Consider the following 27,814-nt stretch of genomic DNA (forward strand, 5'->3'; position numbering starts at 1 on the left):
ACCCTTGACCTTTGACCCATAGATTTAAATCACTGACCTTTGACCTGGAGAATAACTTGCTTCTTCATCAGGATGTTTCCGTCCCTACTAAAGAGGATGCAGGTGTAGATGTTAGTGTCTCTATTTGTGGGGTGTTTTAAAGTCAGACTGAGGTCTCCAGTTCTCAGCAGGTCTTTCTTCATCTTGGTTCTGTTTCTGTATCTCTTGTCCAGTTCTTCAGGATGATCAGAACCGTTCGCATACACATGGGCCCTCCTGTTTCTCCTGTCCCTCCACTCCACTCTAGCATCTCCAGGCACGGTAACTGTGGTTCTGCAGGGCAGCAGGACAAACTTCTCCCCTGAATCCACCTCCAACACCTGTTGGACTGAGAGGACAACAAAGGACAAAATGACTTGGACAGACAGCAGCAGCAGCTCTGAGGACATTTTCTTTGGTCTGGATGAAGGTCCAACATGTTGATCCAACATCATCATTGAGCTCCTGGTTCCCTCAGAGTGGCAGTGAGAACTGGACCCGTCCAACTGGACACCAGAACCAGACCGGCTCTCAGTGGAACCAGTTTTCAGATCCAAACAGAACAGTTCAGTGCATTTATTTTAAAATGTAATTCACTGTGTGGTTTCAACATGTATTCCAATAATTATGTTTCTCTTCTATTGAGACACCTGGTTTGGGAACATGGCTGCCACCTGTCTGGAAAGGGGCGTGGCCAAGGTGAAGGACTTTGAAGCCATGCCACCTTAGCAGGGACCAACCATTGACTTGTCAGCCAGGGAGTTAGTTTAGGTTTAGTGAGATCTTTTGGTTCTCTTCTGTCAGGTTGTGTTTTAGCAAACCAGAGAGCAGGTGAGCTGTTTTTAAGGACACGGAGGTCCATCCTCCTAGGCGCATTAGAAGTCAGATACAATACAACCGCTTCAGAAAAGAGCCATAAGAATATTTCAGAATTCTGGTTCATACAAATTCATTATTTAAATCACAACTGTTAAAATTTCTGAATTTTCAGAATCCACAAATCATAAACAATTTACTTCTTGGAAATATTCAGATTTTTTTTCAGAACAAAGTTGAAGGCAAGAACTTGAGGAGGAGATTAAGTTTAAACATCTGCCGTCACGTACAACATTAAAAAGTTTTTGTCTCTGTTTGTGGAGAGAAATTGTGGAACAGATTGAGTGTGGCACCCAAGGATGGCGCAATTTAAAAATCAGAACAGACTAATTATATTTACAACGTACAAGGAGGAAGTTGGGCTTTAAAAAATTATGTCCTGATAAATGATTTATGTGTTTGTTTATTTTTCCACTTATTTCAGTTTATTTCTATTACCTGTTACAAGAATGTTTGGAAGGACTGTTGATTGAGTAAAGTGTGTATGTATTGCATGTTATCCATTCTTAATATGGAAAGCTAGGTGCAAATAAGCTTTTGCTTCTTCCTACTCCCTTTGAGCAACTGTAAAAAAAAAAATTCAAAACAGTAAAAAAATCTTTTTGTGAAATAAATCAATCAATAAAATAAACTCCTGGGGATCCTGACACTTAGTATTGAAGTTTAGTTTCATTTCCCCTAAGACAGGGGTCTGTAACATGTGGCTCTGGACCTTCCACAGAGGCTCTTAATAACTTTGGCTACAAATTATATGTTTATTATGATATTTAGACTTAGACAACTTTATTTGTCATTTTGTATGCACAGAGTTCATACAGAATGAAATTTCGTTGCATACAGCTTTGTAAATTGCAGTGAAAGTTCAATTACAGTTTTTGGTGCAGCAGAGATTTAAAAGTAAACAATAGATTTAAAGTACAATATAAAAACAATAGAAATGTAAACAGTTCAGGAGAAGGTCACAGTATACAAACCATAGTATGTACAGAGTTACACCCACCCAGGTATGTTGCCGGGGCCTGGGGCCTTCCTTGGGTTGACTCTCCTCAGAGTCTTCCACACATCGGCTGTGTCAAGGCAGAGGACCTCCTCTTCCTGATGGGGAACAGTTTTTACTGCTGGAGTGCTGTTTAGTGCCTCAAACCTCCCAAATAAGTTATTTAGTCCATTGAGGAAGTCAGCATCTTCACCCACTGGGGGGGAGGGTGTGTTGTATTCATTGATCGCCCGTATGCCTTTCCACATACTCCTGGTGTTGCTGGCATCATGGAAAAGCTCCTGGATTTTCTTACTGTGGTTCCGCTTCGCTAACCTGATGGCACGGTTCAGGTTTGCTCTCGCTGTCCTCAGTGCCTCCATGTCACCAGACTTGAAGGCTGAGTTGCGTGCTTTTAGCGCTTGATGAACCTCCACAGTAATCCAGGGTCGTTGGTTGGCTCGGGTGATGATGGTCTTGGTGGCGATGACGTCCTCAATGCATTTGCTGATGTAGGCTGACACAGTCATGGCGTACTCATCAATGTTGTCTTCATATGTTGCAGCAGCTTTGAACATGTCCCAGTCAGAGCACTCAAAACAGTCCTGGAGCACCTCCAATGCTCCCTCAGTCCACACCCTCACCTGCCTTGCTGTAGGTTTAGGTTTAGGTTTGTAGGTTTAGCTCTGATCAGCAGGGGCCTGTATGCAGGAATTAGCATCACAGAGAGGTGGTCTGAAGAGCCCAGGTGGGGCGGGGGGCTGCTCTGAATGCGCCTTTTATGTTTGTGTAAACTAAGTCTAGAGTGTTCTCTCCCTGAGTTGCAAAATCCACATGTTGGTAAAAATGAGGGAGAACAGTCTTCATATTGTCCAGGTTAAAATCCCCAGCAATAATGAAAACCGCCTCTGTGTGTGCAGATTGCAGCTCAGAGATAGTCCGATAGAGAACACTCATAGCATCTTTAGTATTAGTGCTGGGAGGAACATAAACCGCTGCGATGATAACAACAGTGAACTCTCTAGGCAGGTAAAAAGGTCTGCAGCTAATAATCATAAGCTCAATTTCCAGAGAGCAAAAACTTGTGATTAATCTAGCATTTTTACACCAGGTGTTATTGATGTAAACGCAGAGTCCGCCTCCTCTGGTCTTACCGCAGAGTTCTCTGTGTCTGTCAGTGCGGAAAGTAGAAAGCCCCTCCAGGCTAACGGCGTGGTCTAGGATTAATGATGTAAGCCATGTCTCCATCAGGATGAGAGCGCAGCAGTCCCTGAATTCCCTCTTTGCAGAGAGCTCGGGTTGTAGATGGTCTCTTTTGTTGTCCAGTGAGCGGACGTTGGAAAGCCAGATGGACGGGAGCGGCGATCTGAATGGGTTAGCCTTTAGCTTTGCTGCTAACCCTTCCCGGCAGCCGCGCTTCTTCGGCCGGCTACACCGCTTCCGCGTCCCTCTCCACTGGCGTGAGCTGCTCGTCAAGGCCGCCACTTCACAGGCCTCCGGGGCTGGTCACCGTAGAACGCCGCAGCCACGTAAACAAACGAGCGTAGCAGCATTTAAAAGTGCAAAAACACTACATGATCGTAACTCCAACAGGCAATCGCGATCAAGTACTGGTCGGCTGGGTAGATGAGAGGTTTCTAGCGAGTTTGGCGCTGTACGCAGCCGCTGCCTCGGGGGGCGCCGCCGGAAGGTGTTAAATTTAAGAATGATAAATGCAGGTTATAGCTAATTTTTCTTGGGCTAATTGCTTTTAATTTTCACAACAGAATGATGCTAAGAGTTGCAGTAATATTTAATATTATATCAATATTTTTTTCATCATGTTGGAAACAATGATTTTTTTTACATCACCATCCACAAATATCAAATCCTGTCCATTATATTTATTTAAACCTGAAAATAGACGTAAAGGGCGTTTCTTTAACGATGATAACAGATTTCCTACAGTAGATCTTTATCACAAATTATAACAACATTTGACGTGTTTAATTCAAGTGGACTGTAGACAAAATGACTCTTTAGACTGTAAAGGTAACAGGCGTCTGCCCTGCGGTGTTTAAATGGTTTTACCAAATCCTTATTATTAACCTTTGTTGGTGTTAGGGGTTAGGTTGTGGATACTTGGTTTGGTCAGGTAATATAAAATATTCTCTGGGTTCTTTTTGAAGACAGTTACGCTGATTAACCTTTTTTAAACCACTGACCTTTGACCCAGAGAGTTAAACCACTGACCTTTGACCCAGAGAGTTAAACTACTGACCTTTGACCCAGAAATTTAAATCACTGACCTTTGACATTGAGATCAACTTGTTTCTTCATCAGGATGTCTCCCTTCCCTCTGGAGATGATGCAGGTGTAGATGTTAGTGTCTCCATCTGTGGGGTGTTCCAGAGTCAGACTGAGGTCTCCAGTTCTCAGCAGGTCTTCATTCATCTTGGTTCTGTTTCTGTAGAACTGGTCCTGTTCTTCAGGACGATCAGAACCATTCTCATACACATGGACCTTCCTGTCTCCTCTGTCCCTCCACTCCACTCTAGCATCTCCAGGCAGGGTAACTGTGGTTCTCCAGGGCAGCAGGACAGACTCCTCCCCTGAATCCACCTCCACCTGTGGGACTGAGAGGACAACAAAGGACAAGATGAGTTGGACAGACAGCAGCAGCAGCTCTGATGAAGGTCCAACATGTTGGACTGGTTCCAGTCTGAAATGGGTCCCATGTCTCCACTGAACAGAGACAGTGTTGTCTTTGCTGAGGGTCCAATCAGCAGCAGAACCGACTGTTGGACAGAACGTCCTCAGTGTGGACAGGAGACCCAGCAGAAAGCTGCAGACTGACCCAACCAGCAGTCAACACTGAGTTCAAGCCGCTGCTCCAGTTTTTCACAGCTTCAACATGTTGATCTAACGTCATCATTGAGCTCCTGGTTCCCTCAGACTGGCAGGAAGAACTGGACCCGTCCATCTGGACACCAGAACCAGACCGGCTTTCAGTGGGACCAGTTTTCAGCTGCTCCGTCTTCTCATGGTGGACCAATCAGAAGAACTGATATAGAGAGTTAAACCACTGACCTTTGACCTTCAGATGAACTTCCTTCTCCATCAGGATGTTCTCCTCCCCTCTGGAAACGATGCAGGTGTAGATGTTAGTGTCTCCATCTGTGGGGTGTTCCAGAGTCAGACTGAGGTCTCCAGTTCTCAGCAGGTCTTCATTCATCTTGGTTCTGGTTCTGTAGAACTGGTCCTGTTCTTCAGGCTGATCAGAACCGTTCTCGTACACATGGACCTTCCTGTCTCTGCTGTCCTTCCACTCCACTCTAGCATCTCCAGGCAGGAATGGTCTGGTTCTGCAGGGCAGCAGGACAGACTCCTTCCCTGAATCCACCACCACGTTGTATTCTAGAGGACAACAAAGGACAAGATGAGTTGGACAGACAGCAGCAGCAGCTCTGATGGTCACATGACTGTCTCCTCCTTGTCTCAGGGTCTCCTGCTGGTGGAGGACTCTCAGTGTTCAGACTGAAGAAGGTCCAGCAGGTTGTTGGACGACGTGGACCAAGCAGGTGACCAGAGCTCACCTGACGCCTGTCTCCTGTCTGACAGAAACCAGTTTAAACCAGTTTCTGATGGAGATGTGTTTTCTTCTTCAGGACATGTGGAGCAGCTACCAGAGAAGGAGTCAGAACCTACTGAGGAACCCATCAGATGGATGGATGAGTGAGAAGTGTTGCTGGATCAAAGAGTGTGGAGCAGATGATGAGCAGAGAGCTGAGAACCTCTGAGGTCCTGTGTTCTTGGACCATGATGGAAGCATCAGCTCAGAGATCTCTGTCCATCTCCACACTGAGCTTCTGGTGACCTGGGAACCAGCTGCTGACTGACAGCAGACCAAGCAGCTCTGCTTCCTCCTCAGTCACTGACTCAGCAGTTTCTGCCTCTGCTTGTCCTCAACCAGACAAAGAGACATGAAGCTGCTGAGATCTGACCCACAATCCACCAGAAGGTTCCTCAGAGCAGCTTCTAGAGTCCTGCTTAGGATCCTGACAGAGAAGGTTGTGGCAACGACAGGAGACCAGGCATTGACCATCAGCATTATGGGTAATGGAGTTTTAGAGACTCACCTGACATGAAACAGAGCCGATTACGATATAAAAGACCTGCAACAATCAGAGCCAGAACCACGAGAACCAAGAGAACCTGGAGAACTGTGGGCCATGACGGTGCTGTGGAGACACACAAAGAACATTATGACCTCTGACCTGGACCTACAACAGCTGTTAGCTTCAATCAATCAATCAATCAATCAATCAATCAATCAATCAATCAATCAATTAATCAAAAATCAATCTTTATTGTCAACTACAATTCTCATTGTAATCTAAATTTCAGTTCCAGTACAACCGTCCATCACATACATAAACAAACATTTTGGGGGAACGATTGACTGAGGGAACGATTGTGTCATGGTCCCTCCATGCAGGAGGAGGGAAAAGGAAGAGAGCAGATGCTCAGAAAAAGGGAGCAGCATCAGTTGAAAATGAGAGAAAGCCTCCCTGGACCGTACTTAGGTTATTAAATACAGAGCGTCTGTTGGTGCCTAAAAAGCTGAAGTTTGTTTTTCTTTGCTTTCCTTCAGGTTCATGGTTTGTAAAATAAAATTTCAGTCTGACCCACTCCTGTAATACTGATATTAATGTTGTGGGTCTTTGGTTTAATTTTTCCCTTGACTTCCTCAGAGAAAAACTTCTCATTTCTCCTCGTTCTTCAGCCAATCAGTGAACAGCAGTGTGTTCACCTCACATCTCAGTCCTATTCTACTCTGTTCCTACCAGCTGCTGAGAGGGCCAAACTTAGACAACCTGGAAGGAAAATAAACTATTTGAAATGTTCACAAAGTGAGTAGAGCCCATTGAAAACGGGCCTTAGGCTTGAAGCAGCTTCTTCCTCACTGCTGCAGCTTGGATTCCAGATTCTGTTCAAGGTGTTCATCATGAATGGACCCTGGAGACGTGGTTCTGATCCAGAAGAGTCCAGATATTCTACTTATGCTATGGAAAATATCCAGATGCTCCTAAATTTACCGTTTCAGTCTCAGAACTTTTGGCACTTTAGTCCGACTTTCTAATCTCAGTAAATCTTTGTTTCTACTGTGCTGATTTCTAACTTAATAATGCCAAAGAATGTGTGAGCTGTTATATCGTACATTTATGTCTTTGATCATGGCATATGAATTATTTATTTCAAATTCACAATAAATTAATCTAGACATTTCTGAGTGCATAAAGGCTGAGGTTTCCTCCCATGTGGCCACATTATTTCTATTATTTAATCAACGATTGAATTCATAGCCCTCATAGCCCTGAGAACTGATGATGAAGGCACAAGAACAAGTATAAATATAACTTTAAATAAATGCTTAGTATCAGAAGCAGCCCAGAATGCAGCTGGTTGAATCTGAGTGTAAAAGATTTGTTGTGAATACTGTCAGGAATCTCTGAGTCAAACAGGGAAACCCAATCAGCTAGAAGTCAGTTTTCTCCTCCATGTTGGTGTGATGACAGCATCTCTGAGGTCAGCATTGAGGCTCAGACTATTACATCCTGTTGAATCTGCTGGAGCAGAACTCGAAGAAGCTCGGATCAGGGGAGAAGCCAAGAACCTAGTCTGTCCTCTTTGGCAGACTGTACCTGCTAGGGCTGAGTTTAAAACATTGATTCATTGATTTGAATCAACTACATGAGTAGTAAACTATTGTAATTTTTTTTGGTCAGGTTATGTTAAATGAAAAGTACATGATTAATGTAACTGCACTGGGTTAAATTCTTATTGTAAATATTCAAATTTTTCCTAAAATTAGTTTCTGCTATTTGCAGCATTAGTTCTTTAGATAATGTCTTCCATAGCCAAGTCAAATGTGTGATAACATTAACTGAATCAAAAATCAAACTGGATCGTGAATTGAATTGATTTAGGAAATCTGAATCAATACCCTGCTCTAGTACCTACACCCCACCCAGCTTAACCCGGTCTGAGCCAATCCTGAAATGTGGTCCAGGGGCCACACTAAATCCATCCTATGGCCCCAAATGACCCCAGGGCCACATGTTGGAAACCACTGCTATTACCGCCTAATCCTCACGGTAGCAGATTCAGATTATGGGATGTTTTCACAGCGTTAGAAACAAGAAACTACAGTAAACATCAAAACATTGATGGACCTCGTCATTCTGTAGATATGATCATTTTAACCTAATAATGAACAGCAATGTTCATCCAGGGTTTAAAGGTCGATGGAAGGAGATGGACAGGTCTGACATTTCTGTTTGTGTTTCTGTTGTGAATCACTCGTGGAAATTTAGCAGAAGCTACTGCTGTGAGCTTTGATGGACCCGAGTCCTCAAAAATAAACTTCTTAACCAATCACCTAATCTGGATGGCATTAACTTGGCCTCTGGTAATAAAGTAAAAAATCTTGGTGTTGTTTTCGACCAAGACATGTCATTTAAATCCATATTAAACAGGTTTCCAGAGTTTCCTTTTTTCACCTCAGGAATATCGCCAAAATTAGAAACATTCTGTCCAGGAGTGATGCTGAAAAACTAGTCCATGCATTTGTTCCTTCAAGGCTGGACTATTGTAATTCTTTACTATCAGGAAGTCCACAAAATGCAGTTCAAAGTCTTCAGCTGATCCAAAATGCTGCAGCAAGAGTTCTGATGAAAATCAACAAGAGGGATCATATGTCTCCAATTTTAGCTTCCCCTCATTGGCTTCCTGTTAAATCAAGAATAGAATTTAAAATTCTTCTTCTAACGTATAAAGCCCTTAATAATCAAGCTCCATCATATATCAGAGCTCTGATTACCCCGTATGTTCCTAACAGAGCACTTCGCTCTCAGACTGCAGGTCTGCTGGTGGTTCCTAGAGTCTCTAAAAGTAGAATGGGAGGCAGATCCTTTAGCTATCAGGCTCCTCTCCTGTGGAACCAACTCCCAGTTTTGGTCCGTGAGGCAGACACCCCGTCTACTTTTAAGACTAATCTTAAAACTTTCCTTTTTGACAAAGCTTATAGTTAGAGTGGCTCATGTTACCCTGAGCTACCTCTATAGTTGTGCTGTGATAGGCATAGGCTACTGGAAGACATCAGGGTCTAATTTTCTCACTCTACTGATTTCTGATTTTTACTGTTCTCCAGTTTTGCATTGCATTACATTGAAATGTCATTTCAGCTTTTAACTTTTTGCTCTCTCTCTTTTTCTTCATAGTAGGTACACCTGGTCCGACGTTCTGTTAACTGTGACATCATCCAGGGAAGAGAGATCACCCACTACTACCATCTAGATGGTAGTAGCATCAGATTACTGGATCAATGTGTGCTTCTGTGCTTTTTTGTCTGTCTTGTTGTGTCTCTGCTCTATCTTCTGTAACGCCCAGTGTTCAGGAGTGTTTCATGAATTGCCGCTATATAAATAAAATTGAATTAAATTCTGACTCAAGATTATTGACATTTATTCATATTATATATATATATATATATATATATATATATATATATATATATATATATATATATATATATAATATACACATTCTGTTTACTCAAAAACCTTGTCTCTGAGGGTTTTTTTTGATAATGTCCTTTCATCCTAGAATAAAGGTTTTGGTTCTTGACTGGGTAATGAAATAAAGATGGGTTCTTAGTTTTTAAGGTGAATCAGTTTAAACTCCCTTCTGGAGTCACGCCGTAGGTCCAAGCAGGGGACAAAGAGGGTGTCTTTTTTAAAGGAATACAGAACTTTAAGGAAGATGGTCCGGAACCTGCGAGATAAACTTATCTCTCTAAAAAATAAACAGACTCAGAAGACCCTCTTGCTGGAGCTACTGCAATCCTTTTCTCAACTGGTGTCCTCATCCCCTTCACTCTTCTTATTTCCAAGGATCCTGTATCTAGAGCTGCGTATAGGTTTTATTTATTTTTTGACTATTTTATTTGTTTTATTTTTCTCTTGTTTTATCTTTTATTTCAAATCTCACTCACTTTAGTAAACTATATTGAGGAATTTATTTTCAGCTAGTATTAAATCTCTAAAGTAGGATTAGTGGGTGTCCGTCCTGATGGGTCCTTTCAGATTTATCTGATCAGCTGTACTTATTAATTCTAATTACAAAGACTAGCCTTGGGTCAAATAGGGTCAGGTACAGCAGTTTGGTTTGACAGTCTCCATTAGGTGAATCAGCAAATATTGATACACCAAGTTCCCTTTAACTCATTTAGGTTAGATTTAAAAAAAAATTTGTTTGTATTCTAGAGCTGCAGCTGATAGGGTGAAAATCCCCAGTAGATCCTTATAGTTCTAATCAATCTAACCTTTATTTTAATATTTTCAACCATAGTTTACTTTTCAAATTCTAAAACAGTTAATCATCCATTTTGCAAGCTTTTATTGTAATAAATAGTAATTTTCTATTCAGATTTTATGTTTTCAGTGTTTCTAATATGTTTCTGAAGCAGGTTTAGGTGAAAAATTAACCATCAAATTTCAGTTCTTTAGGATCTGGAGACCATGGATGACTGAAGTGTTTGTTTCTGTCCATCTAAAGCTCAGAAGCTGCAGACCTGGAGGAACAGCTTAGAAAACACTAACATCTGATCTGAGATGTTTCTCTCTGACGTCAGCAACCAGGAAGCTGCTGGAGGTTCTGATCCAGAGACAAACAGACTCACCTGGTTCAACTCTCAGGTTAATGATGCTGAGAGGATCAGTGTCCAGAATGGATGTCCTCCTGCAGCCCTTTCCTCTCTGAACGACTCGACACTCATATGTTCCTGTATCATCAGTCGTCACTTTGTTCAGAACCAAAGACACGTCTCCATTCTTCATGTCCTGCAGATCCACCCGGTTCCTATAGGATGGAGACTGGACCTCTTGATACACCTTCCCGTTCCTGTACATAAGAACATATTGACCTGACTCCAGATCAGTTCTGCTCCACTCTACGTCTCCATCAGGATCGTTCTTAGGAGCTCTACATGGTAGAATGACGTTCTCTCCATGTTCAGCTGTGATGATTCTCCGATCTGCAGGAGAAGTAAACACAGAGCAGAGAAGTTAAAGAGGAGATCTGAACATTCACTATTAGTATATGTCTACTCCTATAAACAGACACCCTAGTTGATTTGAAATACTTATCCCACATTCTTTGGACCATAAGGTGCACCTTATGGTCTCTTAAGGAGAAAGTTCGCCCTGAAATACCAGCCACCATATGGGCCGCATGGGGCTTAAAGACTCACAAGCTGAGTGAAATGTGCTTTCTGAGAAACTCATTTCCCGTCACTTCAATGGAGTGACAATTCTCGTTGTCCTATGCAGAGGAGAGAACCTGACTGGCATTGCAGAACTGCAAGCCAAATCTGAGTTGAGTCTGCAGTCTCACTTCTGTTTGACCAAACGCAGAAGTAAAAGAATACGTCTGCCGAACCAGCTTTATTTTTGTAAGTTGCTGGTGAAGATTCTCAGTCATCCAGGTCATTCAAAAAAAGTAAAAAACAAAACAACTGGATTTTTTTTCTCAATATAAAAAGTCTGGAGTAATGTGGTGTTGCAAGTTTCATACTACTGCCCAACAAAGATCTTGTAATGGCTTAAATAATATGCAAATAGAATCGAAACAGTTCCACCCCTTTAGTAATGGGAGTCATTTAAGTCATTGTATTCCTGCATAATAAACCGAAACTGGCACACTCCTCTGCAATGGTGAGTCATTTGTTTTTTACTTTTTTTGGAATTATTTTTGTAAACAGTTGCAGGAAAGCTGACGCGAGACAGTGCGGAACGGTCTCCATTCCTCACCAGGCCAAGCTGAGACGAGGGGCTGATCGGGAGTCACCCACTGCAGGACTGATTCTGCATGCCGGGGACTCAACTACATGTAGGACCTCAGATTGGCCTGCTCCGACCGCAGAGCCACATGCCTGCTGTTATTCCTGAAGTGCTGCTATCCCTTGGATGCCCATAGTGAACGATTTCACACAGAGGCGGTGACAGGTTTGGCAGAAAAATAAGTTAAATATGTTTAGAAGTTTATTTAATGTGTTTTCACAGTGTTTTTAAAACATGAAGCTTACAGGGTAGCTCCCGCTAGCATTCTTCGAACCATGCCATTGCTGATGTAATTCGAGTGCGTTTATATGGTTATAACAAATGTCATCTCCACAAGGGTTTTATACATTGATGGGATATTGATGTTTGTGTTATGCGGTCCGCTCATTACTACTAAATTCCGCTAGCGTAACGCTTTTAGCTTCCAGATAACTTCCGCTCTTCCTGGATTTACGACTACGATTAGTGTCAGACATAAGGTTTGTTTCGTTTCGCTCCAATCTAATAGTGCTATGAGCATTATTACCCATTAGTATGGAACATTAATGATAATTTAAAGGTGATTTTGTTTAACTTTAGGATTAACCGATTTAGTGAACAATCGCTACCCTGAACCTTAGCCTTCCGGAGGTATAATAGCAGTGTTCTAGAAGTTTACTAATTTTACTGAGAAGATCATTCTGTAAAATGTCATTTCATTAAACAACAACCCATTCAGAATGCAACAATTTGCATCCTGAACGGGTTGAAACACATACCAAATGTTCTGAATTAGTTAAGCCACCCATCCATCCACTTTTCCGGGGTCAGGACGCAGGCCCAAAGGGAGCTTCCCCTGACCACCCAAACCGCTGTTTGCTATAGCCACATTCACCCGACCGCTCTCACTAAAACGCACACATTGATACACCAAGATGCAACTCGGAAGGCAACTTGGGGTTAAGTACCTTGCCCAAGGACACATCGACATGTGGCAAGGGGAAGCTGGAATCAAACCCACAACGTACTGATTGCCAGACGACTACTCAAACTATTCAATTCAATTAAGTTGTATTTATATAGCACCAATTCATGAAACATGTCATCTCGAGGCACGTTACAAAGTCAAAATCAATCAGATTATACAGATTGGTAAAAAATGTCCTATATAAGGAAACCAGTTGATTGTTTCAAAGTCCCGACAAGCAGCATTCACTCCTGAAAAAGCGTAGAGCTACAGGGAGAGTCGTCTGCATTGTCCATGGCTTTGCAGCAATCCCTCATACTGAGCAAGCATGAAGCCACAGTTGAAAGAAAAACCACCCATTAGCGGGAAGGAAAAACCTCCAGCAGAACCGAGCTCAGTATGAACGCTCATCTGCCTCTAAATAAAAATTGAAATGCATTGAACAAGAATAAGTTTGTCAGTTTTCAAGCATGATTTGTATATCTGTACAACTTAAACCTTTATCGCCATTTGTATCATATTTGCTACATAGGTTTCTAGGGACACTTTTCTTTGAACGTGAGCAATATTTACCTCAACAACCTGTTGGATATAATTTGATACATGTATTCAATTCAATTAAATTCAATTTTATTTATATAGCGCCAAATCATGAAACATGTCATCTCAAGGCACTTTACAAAGTCAAGTTCAATCATATTATACAGATTGGGTCAGATTATACAGATTGGTCAAAAATGTCCTATATAAGGAAACCAGTTGATTGCATCAAAGTCCCGACAAGCAGCATTCACTCCTGGGGAACCGTAGAGCCACAGGAAGAGTCATCTGCATTGTACATGGCTTTGCTGCAATCCCTCATACTGAGCAAGCATGAAGCGACAGTGGGAAGAAAAACCACCCATTAAAGGGAAAAAAAACCTCCGGCAGAACCGGGCTTAGTATGAACGGTCATCTGCCTCGACCGACTGGGGTTACAGAAGACAGAACAGAGACACAACAAGAGAAACAAAAAAGCACAGAAGCACACATTGATCTAGTAATCTGTTCTACATTAGATGGTAGTAGCGGGTGAGCCGTCTTCTCTGGATGATGTCACAGTTAACAGAACGCCAGACCAGGTGTACCTACTATGAAGAGAAAAGAGAGAGAACAGAAAGTTAAAGCAGAAATGACAACACATAATGCATAATTGAAGAACAGTAGAACTCAATATAGTGAGAAAATTAGATCCTGATATACTCCAGTAACCTAAGCCTATAGCAGTAAAACTATAAAGGTAGCTGAGAGTAACATGAGTCACTAGTTATAATTTTTGTCAAAAAGAAAAGTTTTAAGCCTAGTCTTAAAAGTAGACAGGGTGTCTGCCTCACGGACCAAAACTGGGAGTTGGTTCCACAGGAGAGGAGCCTGATAGCTAAAGGATCTGCCTCCCATTCTACTTTTAGAGACTCTAGGAACCACCAGCAGACCTGCGGTCTGAGAGTGAAGTGCTCTGTTAGGAACATACGGGGTAATCAGAGCTCTGATATATGATGGAGTTTGATTATGAAGGGCTTTATACGTTAGAAGAAGAATTTTAAATTCTATTCTTGATTTAACAGGAAGCCAATGAAGGGAAGCTAAAATTGGAGAAATATGATCCCTCTTGTTGATTTTCATCAGAACTCTTGCTGCAGCATTTTGGATCAGCTGAAGGCTTTGAACTGCATTTTGTGGAATTCCTGATAGTAAAGAATTACAATAGTCCAGCCTTGAAGTAACAAATGCATGGACCAGTTTTTCAGCATCACTCCTGGACAGAATGTTTCTAATTTTGGCGATATTCCGGAGGTGAAAAAAGGAAACTCTGGAAACCTGTTTAATATGGGATTTAAATGACATGTCTTGGTCAAAAATAACACCAAGATTTTTTACTTTATTACCAGAGGCCAGGTTAATGCCACCCAGATTAAGTGATTGGTTAAGAAGTTTATTTTTTGAGGACTCTGGCCCAAAGATTAAAACTTCGGTCTTGTCAGAATTTAGATGCAGGAAATTTAAAGTCATCCAGCTTTTGATGTCATCAAGACATGACTGCAGTCGAAGTAATTGATTGGATTCATCAGGATTTATGGATAAATATAGCTGAGTATCATCAGCATAACAGTAGAAATTAATCCCATGCTGTCTGATAATTTTGCCAATCGGAAGCATATATATAGTAAAGAGAATTGGTCCAAGGACTGAACCCTGTGGTACTCCACAAGTGACCCTAGAGTTTGAGGAAGATTTATTATTAACATGAACAAATTGGAATCTGTCTGACAGATAAGATTTAAACCAGCCGAATGCTTTCCCCTTAATCCCTACAGTATGTTCAAGTCTTTGTAGGAGAATATTGTGATCAACTGTATCAAACGCAGCACTGAGATCTAACAGGACAAGTATAGACACAAGTCCATTATCTGAGGCCATGAGAATATCATTAGTGACCTTCACCAGAGCTGTTTCAGTGCTATGATGAGCTCTGAAGCCTGACTGAAACTCCTCAAGTAGGTCATTGCTTTGTAAGTATTCACAAAGTTGATTAGCAACTACTTTCTCAAGAATTTTAGATAAGAAAAGAAGATTAGATATAGGTCTGTAATTTACTAACTCATCTTGATCAAGAGAAGGTTTCTTAAGTAAAGGTTTAATAACAGCTACTTTCAAAACCTGTGGTACATATCCATTTACTAAGGATAGATTAATCATGTCTAAAATAGTGCCACTGATCAAAGGGAATATGTCCTTAAACAACTTGGTTGGGATTGGGTCTAACATACAGGTAGAAGGTTTAGATGAAGCTAAAATTTTAGATAGCTCAGAAAGCTCTACTGCTTCTAAACAGTTCAAACACTGCGCAGATTCTAAAGATTCCTCCAATGCTGCCTCACTTACTGAGGACGAGGTAATCATGTTTGGGAGGATGCCAATTATTTTATTTTTAATGGCATCAATTTTATTTATGAAGAATCCCATAAAATCATTACTACTGAGAGCTAAGGGAATGGATGGATCAACAGAGCTGTGGCTCTGGGTAAGTTTGGCAACTGTACTAAAGAGAAATCTAGGATTATTTTTATTCTCTTCAATTAATGATGAAAAATATGCTGCTCTAACTCTGCGGAGGGTCTTGTTATACAACAATAGTCTGTCCCTCCAGATTAGGTAGGATTCCTCTTGGTGTGTAGAGCGCCATTTTCTCTCCATCTTCCTAACATTGTGCTTCAAGGAACGCAGCTCTGAATTAAACCAAGGAGCCAGCTTCCTGTGAATAATCACCTTCTTTTTCAAGGGAGCTACATTGTCTAATGCAGAACGCAATGAGGAAGTCACATTGTTAGCAAAGGTATCGATTTGTGAATGGGAAGAAACAGCAATGCTGCCATCTACAGGGCATTTCTGCAATACTGAGGATATTAAGAAGGGGACAGACTCTTTAAGTTTTGATACAGCATTATCCGATAAAAATCTACTATAATGGAACCCTCTTTTGGGGGTGGAGAATTCAGTTAGATTAAACTCAAATGTTATTAAAAAATGATCAGACAGGACAGGGTTGTGAGGAAATACTGTTAATTCTTCACAATCAATGCCATATGTCAGCACAAGGTCTAAAGTATGGAGCCGAGAGTGCGTCGGTTCATGCACATTTTGAGCAAAACCAATTGAATCTAGGATAGTTTTAAAGGCTACACTAAGGTTATCACATTCAGTGTCAACATGGATGTTAAAATCACCCACTATAATAACCTTATCAGTATTTAACACCAAATCAGATAAGAAATCTGACAACTCATCCAAAAACTGAGTGTAAGGGCCTGGTGGACGATACAAAACAACAAACAGAAGAGGTTTTATTGCTTTGCAGTTTGGATGAGGGAAACTGAGGGTTAAATGTTCAAAAGAACTGTAATTATTAGTTGGCCTGGGACTAATTAATAAATCAGACTGAAAGATAGTTGCCACTCCTCCTCCTCTTCCCACAGATCTGGGAATGGGGAAATTTGAATAACTGGAGGGGGTTGACTCATTTATACTAACGTAGTCCTCTTGTAGCCAGGTTTCTGTGAGACAAAACAAATCAATCTGATTATCAGAAATCAATTCATTAACTAACAAAGTCTTTGGAGGGAGAGACCTTATATTTAATAGACCACATTTTATTATTTTATTTTTAGGTTCAAGGTGAACCATATTGATTTTTATTAGGTTTTTATGATTTGTTCCTTTTAGATCAGTTTTTGATCTGTTAAGTTTTGGCCGTGGGAAAGACACCGTCTCAATAGGGTAATGGGTGGGTAACAGTACAGAAGCTCCAGAGAGGTGTGTTAAACTACGGCTCTGCTTCCTGGTCTGGACCCTGGGTTGTCAGCATTTAGGAGAACTAATAAATCCAGCCAGATTTCTAGAAAGAAGAGCAGCACCATCCAAAGTAGGATGGATGCCGTCTCTCCGGATCAGACCAGGTTTTCCCCAGAAAGTTCTCCAGTTATCAATGTAGCCCACGTCGTTTTCTGGACACCACCTAGACAACCAGCGGTTGAATGATGACATGCGGCTAAACATGTCATCACTGGTCAGATCAGGCAGGGGACCAGAGAAAATTACAGAGTCCGACATAGTTTTAGCAAACTCACAAACCGAAGCAACACCAACTTTGGTGACCTCTGATCGGCGTGACCGGGTGTCATTACCGCCAGCGTGAATAACAATTTTGCGGTATTTACGCTTATCCTTAGCCAGTAGTTTTAGGTAGGATTCTATGTCGCCTGTTCTGGCCCCTGGTAGGCATTTAACTATGGTCCCTGGTTTCTTTAGTGCCACATTTCTTATTATGGAGCTGCCAATAATTAAGGTCGGCTCCTCGGCGAGATTGTCGCTCAGAGGGGAAAATTTATTAGAAACGCAGATGGGTTGGTGGTGATCTGGGGTCTGTAATCTAGAGCTATGCTTCCTACGAACTGTCACCCAGCCAGCCTGGTTACCAGGCTGCTCGGGTGCTACTGCTTTAGGTTCGCTACGTGAAGTTACTCTATGCGGCTCCGCGCTAGCAAAAGAGCGGCTATCAGCTGGTTTTTCAACAGCACGGAGCCGGGTCTCCAATTCTGACACCCTCGCCTCCAAAGCTACAAAAACACTACATTTATTACATGTACCATCATCACTAAAGGAGGCAGAGGAATAACTGAACATCTGACAAAGAGAGCAGCAGATAGGAGACTTAGTCAGAGACGGAGAAGCCATTATGAGGCTAAGGCTTGGCTAGCGCTAGGCTAACGCTAGGCTAAAGCTAGGCTAACGCCCTATTATCACGCCAAAGAACAAACCGTGTGAAACACGAGGAGTTCCCAAACGTGATGAGCAGCCACAGACAATGTTTTAAAAGTGCTTATGTTTGGAAACAGATGTTACAGCAAAGAGGTTTAAAGATAAAAAGCGAGAGAGCCTGGAGCAAAGCTCCGTCGTTCACACAGCAACAACAGGAAGTGACACAATACGCCTTACCGCAAACAGGAAGTCCGCGAGCCAATCAGTTGCCTTCAATTGGCTGTGTATTCTGCACCCTACTGGATTATCATTGCACTGCAGGCACTGAGGGAACGACATAGTTGTCTGTCTGACTCGCTGACTGAAGGAGGAAACTTGGCTCCAATTCTGGTTGAAGGTGTTTATTTTTCTTCTTCTTGCATAATACACTTTGGCAAGATTGTATATTGACTAGAAAGATACTTTGGTTATTGATTTGTTACTTTGAGGTCAACAGAAAATATCGGTCCCTATGTCAACCCTCTCTGTCACAAACAAAAGACAAAACTCCATGGGCACACACAGGTGATAATAATCAGGCCATCATCCACACCCAGCCACACACACACACACACACACACACACACACACACACACACACACACACAGACATATATCCAAACACACTCACTCCCTCTTGTGACCAGTGCTAAACACATCTATGCCTCTAAAATGCAGATCACTCTCCCTGTGGCTCTATGCTTCTTCAGGTGGAGTGAATGCTGCTTGTCAAGACTTTGATGCAATCAACTGGTTCCCTTATATAGGAAATTTTTGACCAATCGGTATAATCTGACCCAGTCTATATAATCTGATTGATTTTGACTTTGTAAAGTGCCTTGAGATGACATGTTTCATGAATTGGTGCTATATAAATCAAATTGAATTGAATTGAATCATATCAACGCTGTCAATGTTTACATTAGAGTCCGAGGTCAGCTTTGTCAGCCATGTTTCTGTTAACAACAGCAGGCTAGCCTCCCTGTAAAGCTTCTGATCTTTCATTAACGCAGATAATTCCTCCACTTTGTTTGCAGGGATCGAAAGTTTCCCATAACAGTAGAAGGAAGCACGGTTCTGTATCTCCTCTTCCAAGTATTTTGGCTTTTCCCAGCTCGTTTACCTTGTTTCTTCCTAAGTAATTAATTCTTCCTACATGGTTATTTCTGGTCAAGTTCCAGGATTCATTGATAGTCAGCGCTAGCAACTCGTCCGTGGAATAAATAATGGGTCTGCGCTTGTGGCCTCTGTTGTCCCCTTGACCAAATCCCATGTAGAGCAGGATTAACATCAACACAGTCCACAAAGCAGTTACGTCAATAATCGAAAAAAAGTGTAAAGAAAAAGAGAAACATACACATCCAACTAGATTAATAGAAGGCCTAAAAGTATAGTAAATTCCGATGGTGTAGAGGTAGCGTGTACCGAGGCCTTAGTCCTCGACACTGCTGACCCAAGGTCCTTGCCCTCAAGCCTCCCCACTCTCCCAAACCCCCTTTCCATTCAGCCTACTTTGTAAAAAGTTAGCCAGAACTGCTTAACTCCCCCCACCACCAAAAAATAATGATTTTTTTAAAAACAGCATAGAAAACCATAGTAAAAAAGCAAAAGAATACAGAGCCACTGTCACTAGCCGCCTGCTCACGTGAGACAGGACAAAAAAGTAGTAACAGGAGGTAATAAAGGACATTCCTAAGTGTGCAGACGAAGAAGTGAGTCAAAATATTTTTTTACAAGAATCTGAAAACATGATAGGGATCACACCAAAAAATTATTGTGCTTAGTTGACAATTGACAAAAATCATTTGTTGCAGCCCTACTCACCCGGTTGGACTATCAGGTTAATGATAACGGTTGGGTCAATGTCCAGAATGGAACTCTTCCTGCGACTATTTCCTCCCTGAACGATCCAACACTGATATGTTCCTCTATCAGCAGTCGTCACTTTTTGCAGAACCAAAGACGCGTCTCCATTCTCCACGTCCTGCAGATCCACCCGGTCCTTAAAGGATGGACACGAAGCCTCTTTATCAACCTTCTTGTTCTGGTACAGAATAACATATTCACTAAAATCCAGATCAGCTCTCCTCCACTCTGCAGCTGTAACAGTTTGGTTCTCAGGAGCTCTACATGGCAGAATGACAGTTTCTCCAGATTCAGCTCTGATGATTCCCTGATCTGCAGGAAAGGAAACATCACAGAGGAGAGAAGTTAGAGAGGATAAATAATGTCTAATCCTGCTTTAGAAACAGACAGGTTGATTTACACTACTCTAAGTTTTTTGTTATTGTATTAATAGAGGAAACCAGAGCAGAACCATTTTCACATGTCCCAGAAAAGAGAAGAAGCTTCCAGAAGACCAGAAGTCTCTGCTATGCCATTAGAAGCTTTTTCTCATTTACCTGATGCTGCTGTCATTTTTTGAGCATCCTTCTTCTCCTTCAAAGAGGGACGTGGCACAAAAGATCTGATAAAAATGGGATGCATCTTACCTATGTAATCTATCTGCCATTGGTTGTATTTGATTTAGCTGTTAGTTTTTTTCTCTAAAACATTTTTAAAAAGTTGTTCATGGTCCCCGAATGGACCACAGTGTGCAGGAGGAGGGAGAAGGCAGAGAGGGGCTGCTTCCTCTGGATCTAATCCAAACAACACCTGCCGCGGATTCAGGCGGTGGCGCAGGGGGCGCGCGCACCCCCCTTTTGGAGACCAAAAGTATTTTTTAAAGAGCCCGAAATTTTAAACATCCTTCATAGAATTACGATTAAAAGCCAGTACCTGTCATTTAGAACGCACTGTGACGCCGGCGCGGCATAAATTGTCGTCGCAATCACCGATACTGGCGGCGGCATTTAGTGCCCAAATATGGGCAGTAATGGCGGCCTGACGTCACATCCTGTGTTGTTTCTTAGCAGAGGCACTGTGCTCACACAGGTGTGATAAACAACAATTATTTCAGATTCCCAGAGGACTTCACCATTGAAATTTTCTAGAGCTATTATTGAAGCAACAATGCCCACGTGCATGGCGGTTTGATGTTGCAATACATCGGGTAAAAGTGGAAAAAACATCTCAAAAATAAGGAGACCGCTGCCGCAGCAGACAGATTCAACTCACATCATTCCTTTTTGGTCTCCTTGCCTCAAACTGGTATGGCTGGATTTTGTCAAAAATCAGGTTGCTGTCAAGAAAGTCTTCTATATAATCCAAATCGCTCTCAGATGATGATGATAAATCCATGAAACTCCATCACTATCGCTAAATAATCACTCTCTGCCGCACCGGTCGTCGCCATGTTGGATAATAGCGCGCAGTGACGAGCATGTTCTTCTTCTTCTTCTTCTTCTTCTTCTTCTTCTTCTTCTTCTTCTTCTTCTTCTTCTTCTTCTTCTTCTTCTTCTGTTGTGTTTTCTGGTGGTTTACATCCTGTGTGCATTACCGCCATCAGCTGGACGGAGATGTAATTTAGAAATATATTTTCCTATATATCTTTATATCTTAATGAAACTAAATTATATCTATACTTACACACTCACACACACATACACACTAAATCCTCCCAGCTAACTCTGTATCTTTTAAATATTTAATAAGTGCTTTAAATATTTTATCTGATTGATGCTTCCCTAATAAATCAGCCATCTTTACTGAACTCCCCAATACCCTTTCCAGTTCTTTCCTCTCTTTTATATATTTTCTACAATAAATCAAAACATGTTCTACTGCTTCGATTTCTCCACAATAAGAACAATTACCTGTTGGATGTTTCCCTATTATTTTTAAACCAGTACTTAAACTAGTATGCCCTATCCTCAACCTGTTTATCTATATTTCCTCTCTTCTATTCATTATACTATTATATCTTATGATAATATCTTTCTGTATTTTATATAAATGTCTTCCTTTTTCTTCTAAATTCCATCTCTCCTGCCATATATTATTTATTTTATCTTTAATAATTACTTTTATTTCTTTTCTACTTAGCGGGACATCATATTCAATTTCTCTTGCCTTAACTGCTTCTTTAGCTAATTTATCTACTTTTTCATTTCCTAAAATTCCTTTATGTGCTGGAACCCATGTAAATCGAATACTTATTTTTTGTTGCTTTATACCATATATTAAATAACTGACTTCATCTAGAAGATCTTGACGGCTTTCAGAATTTCCACTTTTAAAACTAGTCAGGCAAGACAATGAATCTGAACAGATAACTACATTTCTAGGCTTCACCTCCAGCACCCATTGTAATGCCATAATAATTGCCAACATCTCTGCTGAAAAAATTGATAAATTATCTGTTGTTCTTCTTTTTATAGAAATTTTTTCTTTCAGAATATATACTGCTACTCCTGTTTTACCATTTTCCTGTTTTGATGCATCTGTATATATTTGTGTCATATTTTTATACCTTATAACTAAATACTGCTGCATAATTTGATACAAACCTCCACAGGACTGTTCTATTTTTTTGGTTTCTAAATTTACTGTTGACATTTCAAAAAAACCATGGAGCAATTTTAGATGTAATTACAGTTTTACAGTATGCTATATTACTTATACCAGAATACTCTGCATAAATATTTCCTTCCCATCCAAAACTCCTTATGTGATGGCCATATTCCCAACATTCTCTGAATATCTGTTTAGTAGGGTGATTTTCCTCATGTCCTTATAAATTTAACCAGTAATGTATTGACAGTTTCATTCTCCTTAAGTCCAGTGGCATTACTCTAGTAATCACCTGAAGAGCAGGAATTAGAGATGTTCTAAAAGCACCACAACATATTCTAAGCGCTTTGGCTTGGATTCTATCTAAATCTAATAACAAAGAATTTGCAGCTGACTTATAAACGATACATCCATAGTCCAACACATATCGAATTAAAACATCATATATTCTTTTCAAAGATGTACTAGTTGCCCCCCAGTCATTCCCTGACAAACATCTCAAAATATTAATACCTTTTTTACATTTATCAATGATCTTCTGTATATGTATCTTAAATGAAAGTTTTTCATCAAACCATACGCCGAGGTACCTTACAATATTTACCTGTTTCAATTTATGCCCATATAATATAAGATCTACTGTTGGATTAACCCTTTTCCTTGAAAAACATGCTGAGGTCAACAATGGGACAGGAAAGGTTTGTGGCTTTGCTACTTATGTATGTCCACAAGGACATTCATTTAGACATCAACAAAATCATACACACATTTGCCCAGAAGCATCCTAGAGGGTTGACATTCATAAACCCATTATCATCATCATCATAAAGTTGAAGGTGTTGTAGAAGAGAGCAATATTCTTTGTCAAGTCTCACAGTTCTATTATAGGCTTATGGCTTAACTTCACCGTACATGTTCATTGGTTTAACTTACTTTAAAAAAAAATTCTCAACATGGTTTATCTTGTTAAAATGTGTTAAAAAATCCTTTGTCACTTGAACTATACCAAACTGTTCTTAAGTCCTTGGGTCTTTCTAAGTATTTTTTTTCTTAATATAGTTTATATGGTTAAAATATATTGTTAAAATACATGTATATTTTTAAAACTCTTTTGTCACTTGAACCATACCAAACTGTTCTTTAGTCCTTGGGTCTTTTTATTTCATTTTCTGTATACATATCATTTCTGGAAATAAAGAAAATCTTTGTTTGATTAATTGTTGATAAGGATAATTTTTTCTTCAAACTACTTTTTAACCTTGTGCATGCTGTAAAAAGCACGAGATTTTGACTTAAAAACCCATTTTCAATTACAATAAGGTAATCATGCTAATTCCACTTATGTTCATCCATTAAAATTATTATCAATTAAAAAATCCTTAGATGAATAATTAGGGTAGTGTGAAAGAATAAAGATGGCATTCTTTGGTCGTTTAGCCTCACATTGTCTCGACCCCATGACCCTTGACCCCATGACCCTGAGGTGCGCACCCCCCTTTGAAAAATCCTGGATCCGCCCCTGAACACTGTGCTGAATCAGTGATTATTAGATATTATATATGCAAATATCTAATATCCAACCTATAAAATGTCACTGCGGTCAAAAGTCTGAAGTCTTGAGCTATAAGTAAGGAGTTATAAGTAAGATATTTACTGTAAAATCAACCTAAATCATTCTCATTTGACACCTGCGATTGAAGTAACATTCCCTATAAACGATTGGTGCTTCTCATCAACAATGTCTTAGTCACATTTTTCTCCTCCTTTCAAACCTAGAGGTACAGTTCAGAACTACTTTGGTTCAGAGTCTAGCCCGTGAATTTACTTCCTGGTTCCTGAGCCAATCATATTTGAGTCTAGGGTTCCCAACACAACAGTTGCTATTTTATCTTGGCAAAAGAGCAGTAGCCTGCTAATACAGCAGCCATTGAGAGATTTGGATCAAAAACAGAAAGATAATACAACATCATCCTGTGTAAGTAAAAAAAATAAAATAAAAATCACAACAGCAACACACTGTTTAAAACCAGCATATAGGATCGTTCTGATTGGCTGTTGTACCGATTTAAACCACAAGGTGTCAGTATTACTTAAAGCTTCTTTAAAGTCCCTATCATCGTTCCCGCTGTGGCAAAACCTTCTTAAAGCCTTAAATTTTAACTCTGTAAAGGGAGAGGAAAGGGCAGCGCCATCTTCTGCTGAGAACAAACATGGCTGAGGCAGAAAATAAAACATCTGAAGTGAGAAGTTTTGTGTCAAAGGAGGGTGTGATGACTGGCTTTGGGCAGGAGTGGAGGATGATGAGTTTGTTCCTGAACTGAATCTGTTGAATGTGTTCAGTTATTGGCTCTGTAAAGTCTTCCATCAGACCGATCCTCCTTCTGCTTGAAGCCTGTGGTCTTCTTCATCCCTGACCACACATCTCTGATACTGTTCTGCTGGAGCTTGCTCTCCAGCTTCTTCCTGTACACCTCCTTTCTCTTATCTTGACTTTAGGTTTCTTCTCTATACTCTTTTTCATCATTCAGCAGCTCCTTTAGCTAACTGGTGATCCATAGTTTGTTCTTGGAGAAGCATCTCTTTGCTCTGGTGGGCATGGTGTTTTCCACACAGACGTTTAAATAGTCTGTCACAGCCTCAGTCATGGCATTGATGTCATCTCCATGTGGCTGACACAGTGTTACCTCAGTCTGTTACCCCAAAATAACCCTGAAGGGCTTTCCGTGACCATTTTCTCTGTTCTCTTTACAGCCAGTTGCCTCTGAAATAAAGTTATATTCTGAGCAAAGAAAAACAAGCATCTAATTTGCCAGGAGGAGGTCTTGCCTTAAAGATGTATAAGTCTTTTATATTTGCACAAAAGAAGTCCAAAATTATTGTTTTCTCTTGATTACTGTATCATTACTGCTTTATTCTGGCAATATTAAAACTTTGATCTCCTAATTAAAAGTTGTCTAAGCATGGCCCGATCCATGCATTTTAGTTTGCAAAATGTATTTATTTAGTGTGGATTTGGAGAAAGCATGAAAAGGAATTAAATTGTTTTTTTTTAAAGTTCATTACTAGTTCTAAACATTTACAGTGATTTGTACGCCTTTTTGGTCTGACTGAATCTCATGCTGAAATATGCAAATTAAGTGATGATGCCATCTAGTAACTTCTTTTACAGCCAATAGGGACTGAATTACCTTCTAGAAAGTTTTTTATTTAAAAGCAACAAATGTAGCAATTTTTTTTCTGTGTTGTTTGAGACTTTGGCAACAAGAAAAGTTTACCGTCTCTTCATCAAACCTGCAAAGCTGTCAGCCACTTCTGCTTCAAAAGCTCTGACAGACGGTCAGTCAGCCTTGCTGTGCCTCATCTGTTTCCCCATTGAAAATCAGTCACACATGAGCTTCCACTAGATTACAAAGGATGTAAATATATTATAAACATAATATAAAATACATTAACAGGTATTTTTTTTTCTCTGAAACTGCTGCACCTAAAATAGATCATGCCGTGGAATTAATTTACACGCATTCTCTGTCATTATTCACCTCATCCTCTGCTGTATTCCGGTTGAAATTGATAATATAAAAATGCATTAATGTTGTTTGGATTCAGGTGAAATATTATTTAATACTTGAAATTTCTTAGTTCTCTTTTTAGTTTTAAGTATATTTATTGATTGTAATCATTTTCTGTCTTGTCAGCATTTATTTCTCTCTCTTACAACATACTTTTTATTCAAGCTAGTGTTTCAGCCTTTTGTTTATACATAAAGTTATTCATACACCCATCTCCTGGGAGGCGTTCCCAGGCCAGCAGAGAGACATAGTCCCTCCAGCGTGTCCTGGGTCTTCCCCTTGGGCCTCCTCCCGGTGGGACGTGCCCGGAACACCTCACCAGGGAGACGTCCAGGAGGCATCCTGACCAGATGCCCGAGCCACCTCAACTGGCTCCTCTTGACGTGGAGGAGCAGCGGCTCTACTCTGAGTCCTCCCCGGATGACTGAGCTCCTCACCCTATCTCTAAGGGAGAGCCCAGACACACTACGGAGAAAACTCATTTCAGCCGCTTGTATCCGGGATCTCGTTCTTTTGGTCACGACCCAAAGCTCGTGACCATAGATGAGGGTAGGAACGTAGATCGACCGGTAAATCGAGAGCTTCGCCTTTTGGCTCAGCTCTCTCTTCACCACAACGGATCGGTACAGCGCCCGCTTCACAGCAGACACTGCACCAATCCGCCTGTTGATCTCCCGCTCCATCCTCCCCTCATTCGTGAACAAGACCCCAAGATACTTGAACTCCTCCACTAGGGGTAGCACATACTCCCCAACCCGGAGAAGGCACTCTACCCTTTTCCGGTTCAAGACCATGGTCTCGGATTTGGAGGCACTGATTTTCATCCCGGCCGCTTCGCACTCGGCTGCGAACCGCTCCAGTGAGAGCTGTAGATCACGCCCTGATGAAGCCAATAGGACCACGTCATCCGCGAATAGCAGAGAGGCAATCCTAAGGCCACCAAAACGGATCCCCTCAACACCTTGGCTGCGCCTAGAAATTCTGTCCATAAAAGTTATGAACAGAATCGGTGACAAAGGGCAGCCTTGGCGGAGTCCAACTCTCACCGGAAACGAGTCCGACTTACTGCCGGCAATGCGGACCAGACTCTGACACCGGTCATACAGAGACCTAACAGCCCTTACAGAAAATACAAAAAAAAAAAAGAATAATAACTGGTCTGTTGTTTTTCATATAGTGGTTTTATTTTCTCTATTTCTATAAAAACATTTATTTTGTACTTTTATTTAGTTTGCTTTTGTTTCAAATGTTAGTCAGCGGTCATTATTGGGAATGGTGGCCTACTGGTTAGAGCAGTGCGCTTGCTTCAGTCAATCCGGTATTATTCTGAATCAGAGGTTAAATACAGCAGTTCTGGTAGTTTATCTACATTCAGCAGGTTACAGATACAGAAATATACCATTGGTTGTGAGATGTAAAGAAACTCTCAGTCACTGTAAAACCTGTTTTTCAGTGACTCTCGTCATCTCACATGGAAACACATTATTTCATCTTATAATCAGAGATCAAACTTACCAGCACAAACAACCATAAAGGAGCTGCAGACCATCAGAGTCCAGAGGAGGAGAGCAGTCAGAGAAGCAGCCATTCCCTCCTGCAGGAAGTCAGCGAGTTTAACCGGAGTTTAACAGAATCCTCTGAGGAGCAGCACAGAACAGAGTTAGATCTCCGTTAGGGTTAAAGGAAAACTCTGGTTCTGATTTAGACAGAATAAGTATTTCTGGTGGAGAGAAAAAAAAGGAGAAGGTGGATTTTTCTTTAA

General features: G+C 40.9%; 1 protein-coding gene across 1 annotated transcript; it reads right to left on the minus strand.

The window, feature by feature from the left end:
* Positions 1-27,687, minus strand: LOC105924213 (immunoglobulin superfamily member 10). Its single transcript, XM_036133406.1, has 7 exons — positions 27,568-27,687; positions 19,856-20,209; positions 10,593-10,946; positions 5,989-6,090; positions 4,940-5,266; positions 4,159-4,485; positions 1-367 (listed from the first exon to the last, which is right to left on the minus strand). The coding sequence occupies exons 1-7, from the start codon at positions 27,638-27,640 to the stop codon at positions 30-32; spliced, it is 1,875 nt and encodes a 624-aa protein (XP_035989299.1). The 5' UTR covers positions 27,641-27,687; the 3' UTR covers positions 1-29.
* Positions 27,688-27,814: the final 127 nt, after the last annotated feature.

This window comes from Fundulus heteroclitus, unplaced genomic scaffold, assembly GCF_011125445.2.
Source record: "Fundulus heteroclitus isolate FHET01 unplaced genomic scaffold, MU-UCD_Fhet_4.1 scaffold_62, whole genome shotgun sequence".
Lineage (NCBI taxonomy): Eukaryota > Metazoa > Chordata > Actinopteri > Cyprinodontiformes > Fundulidae > Fundulus > Fundulus heteroclitus.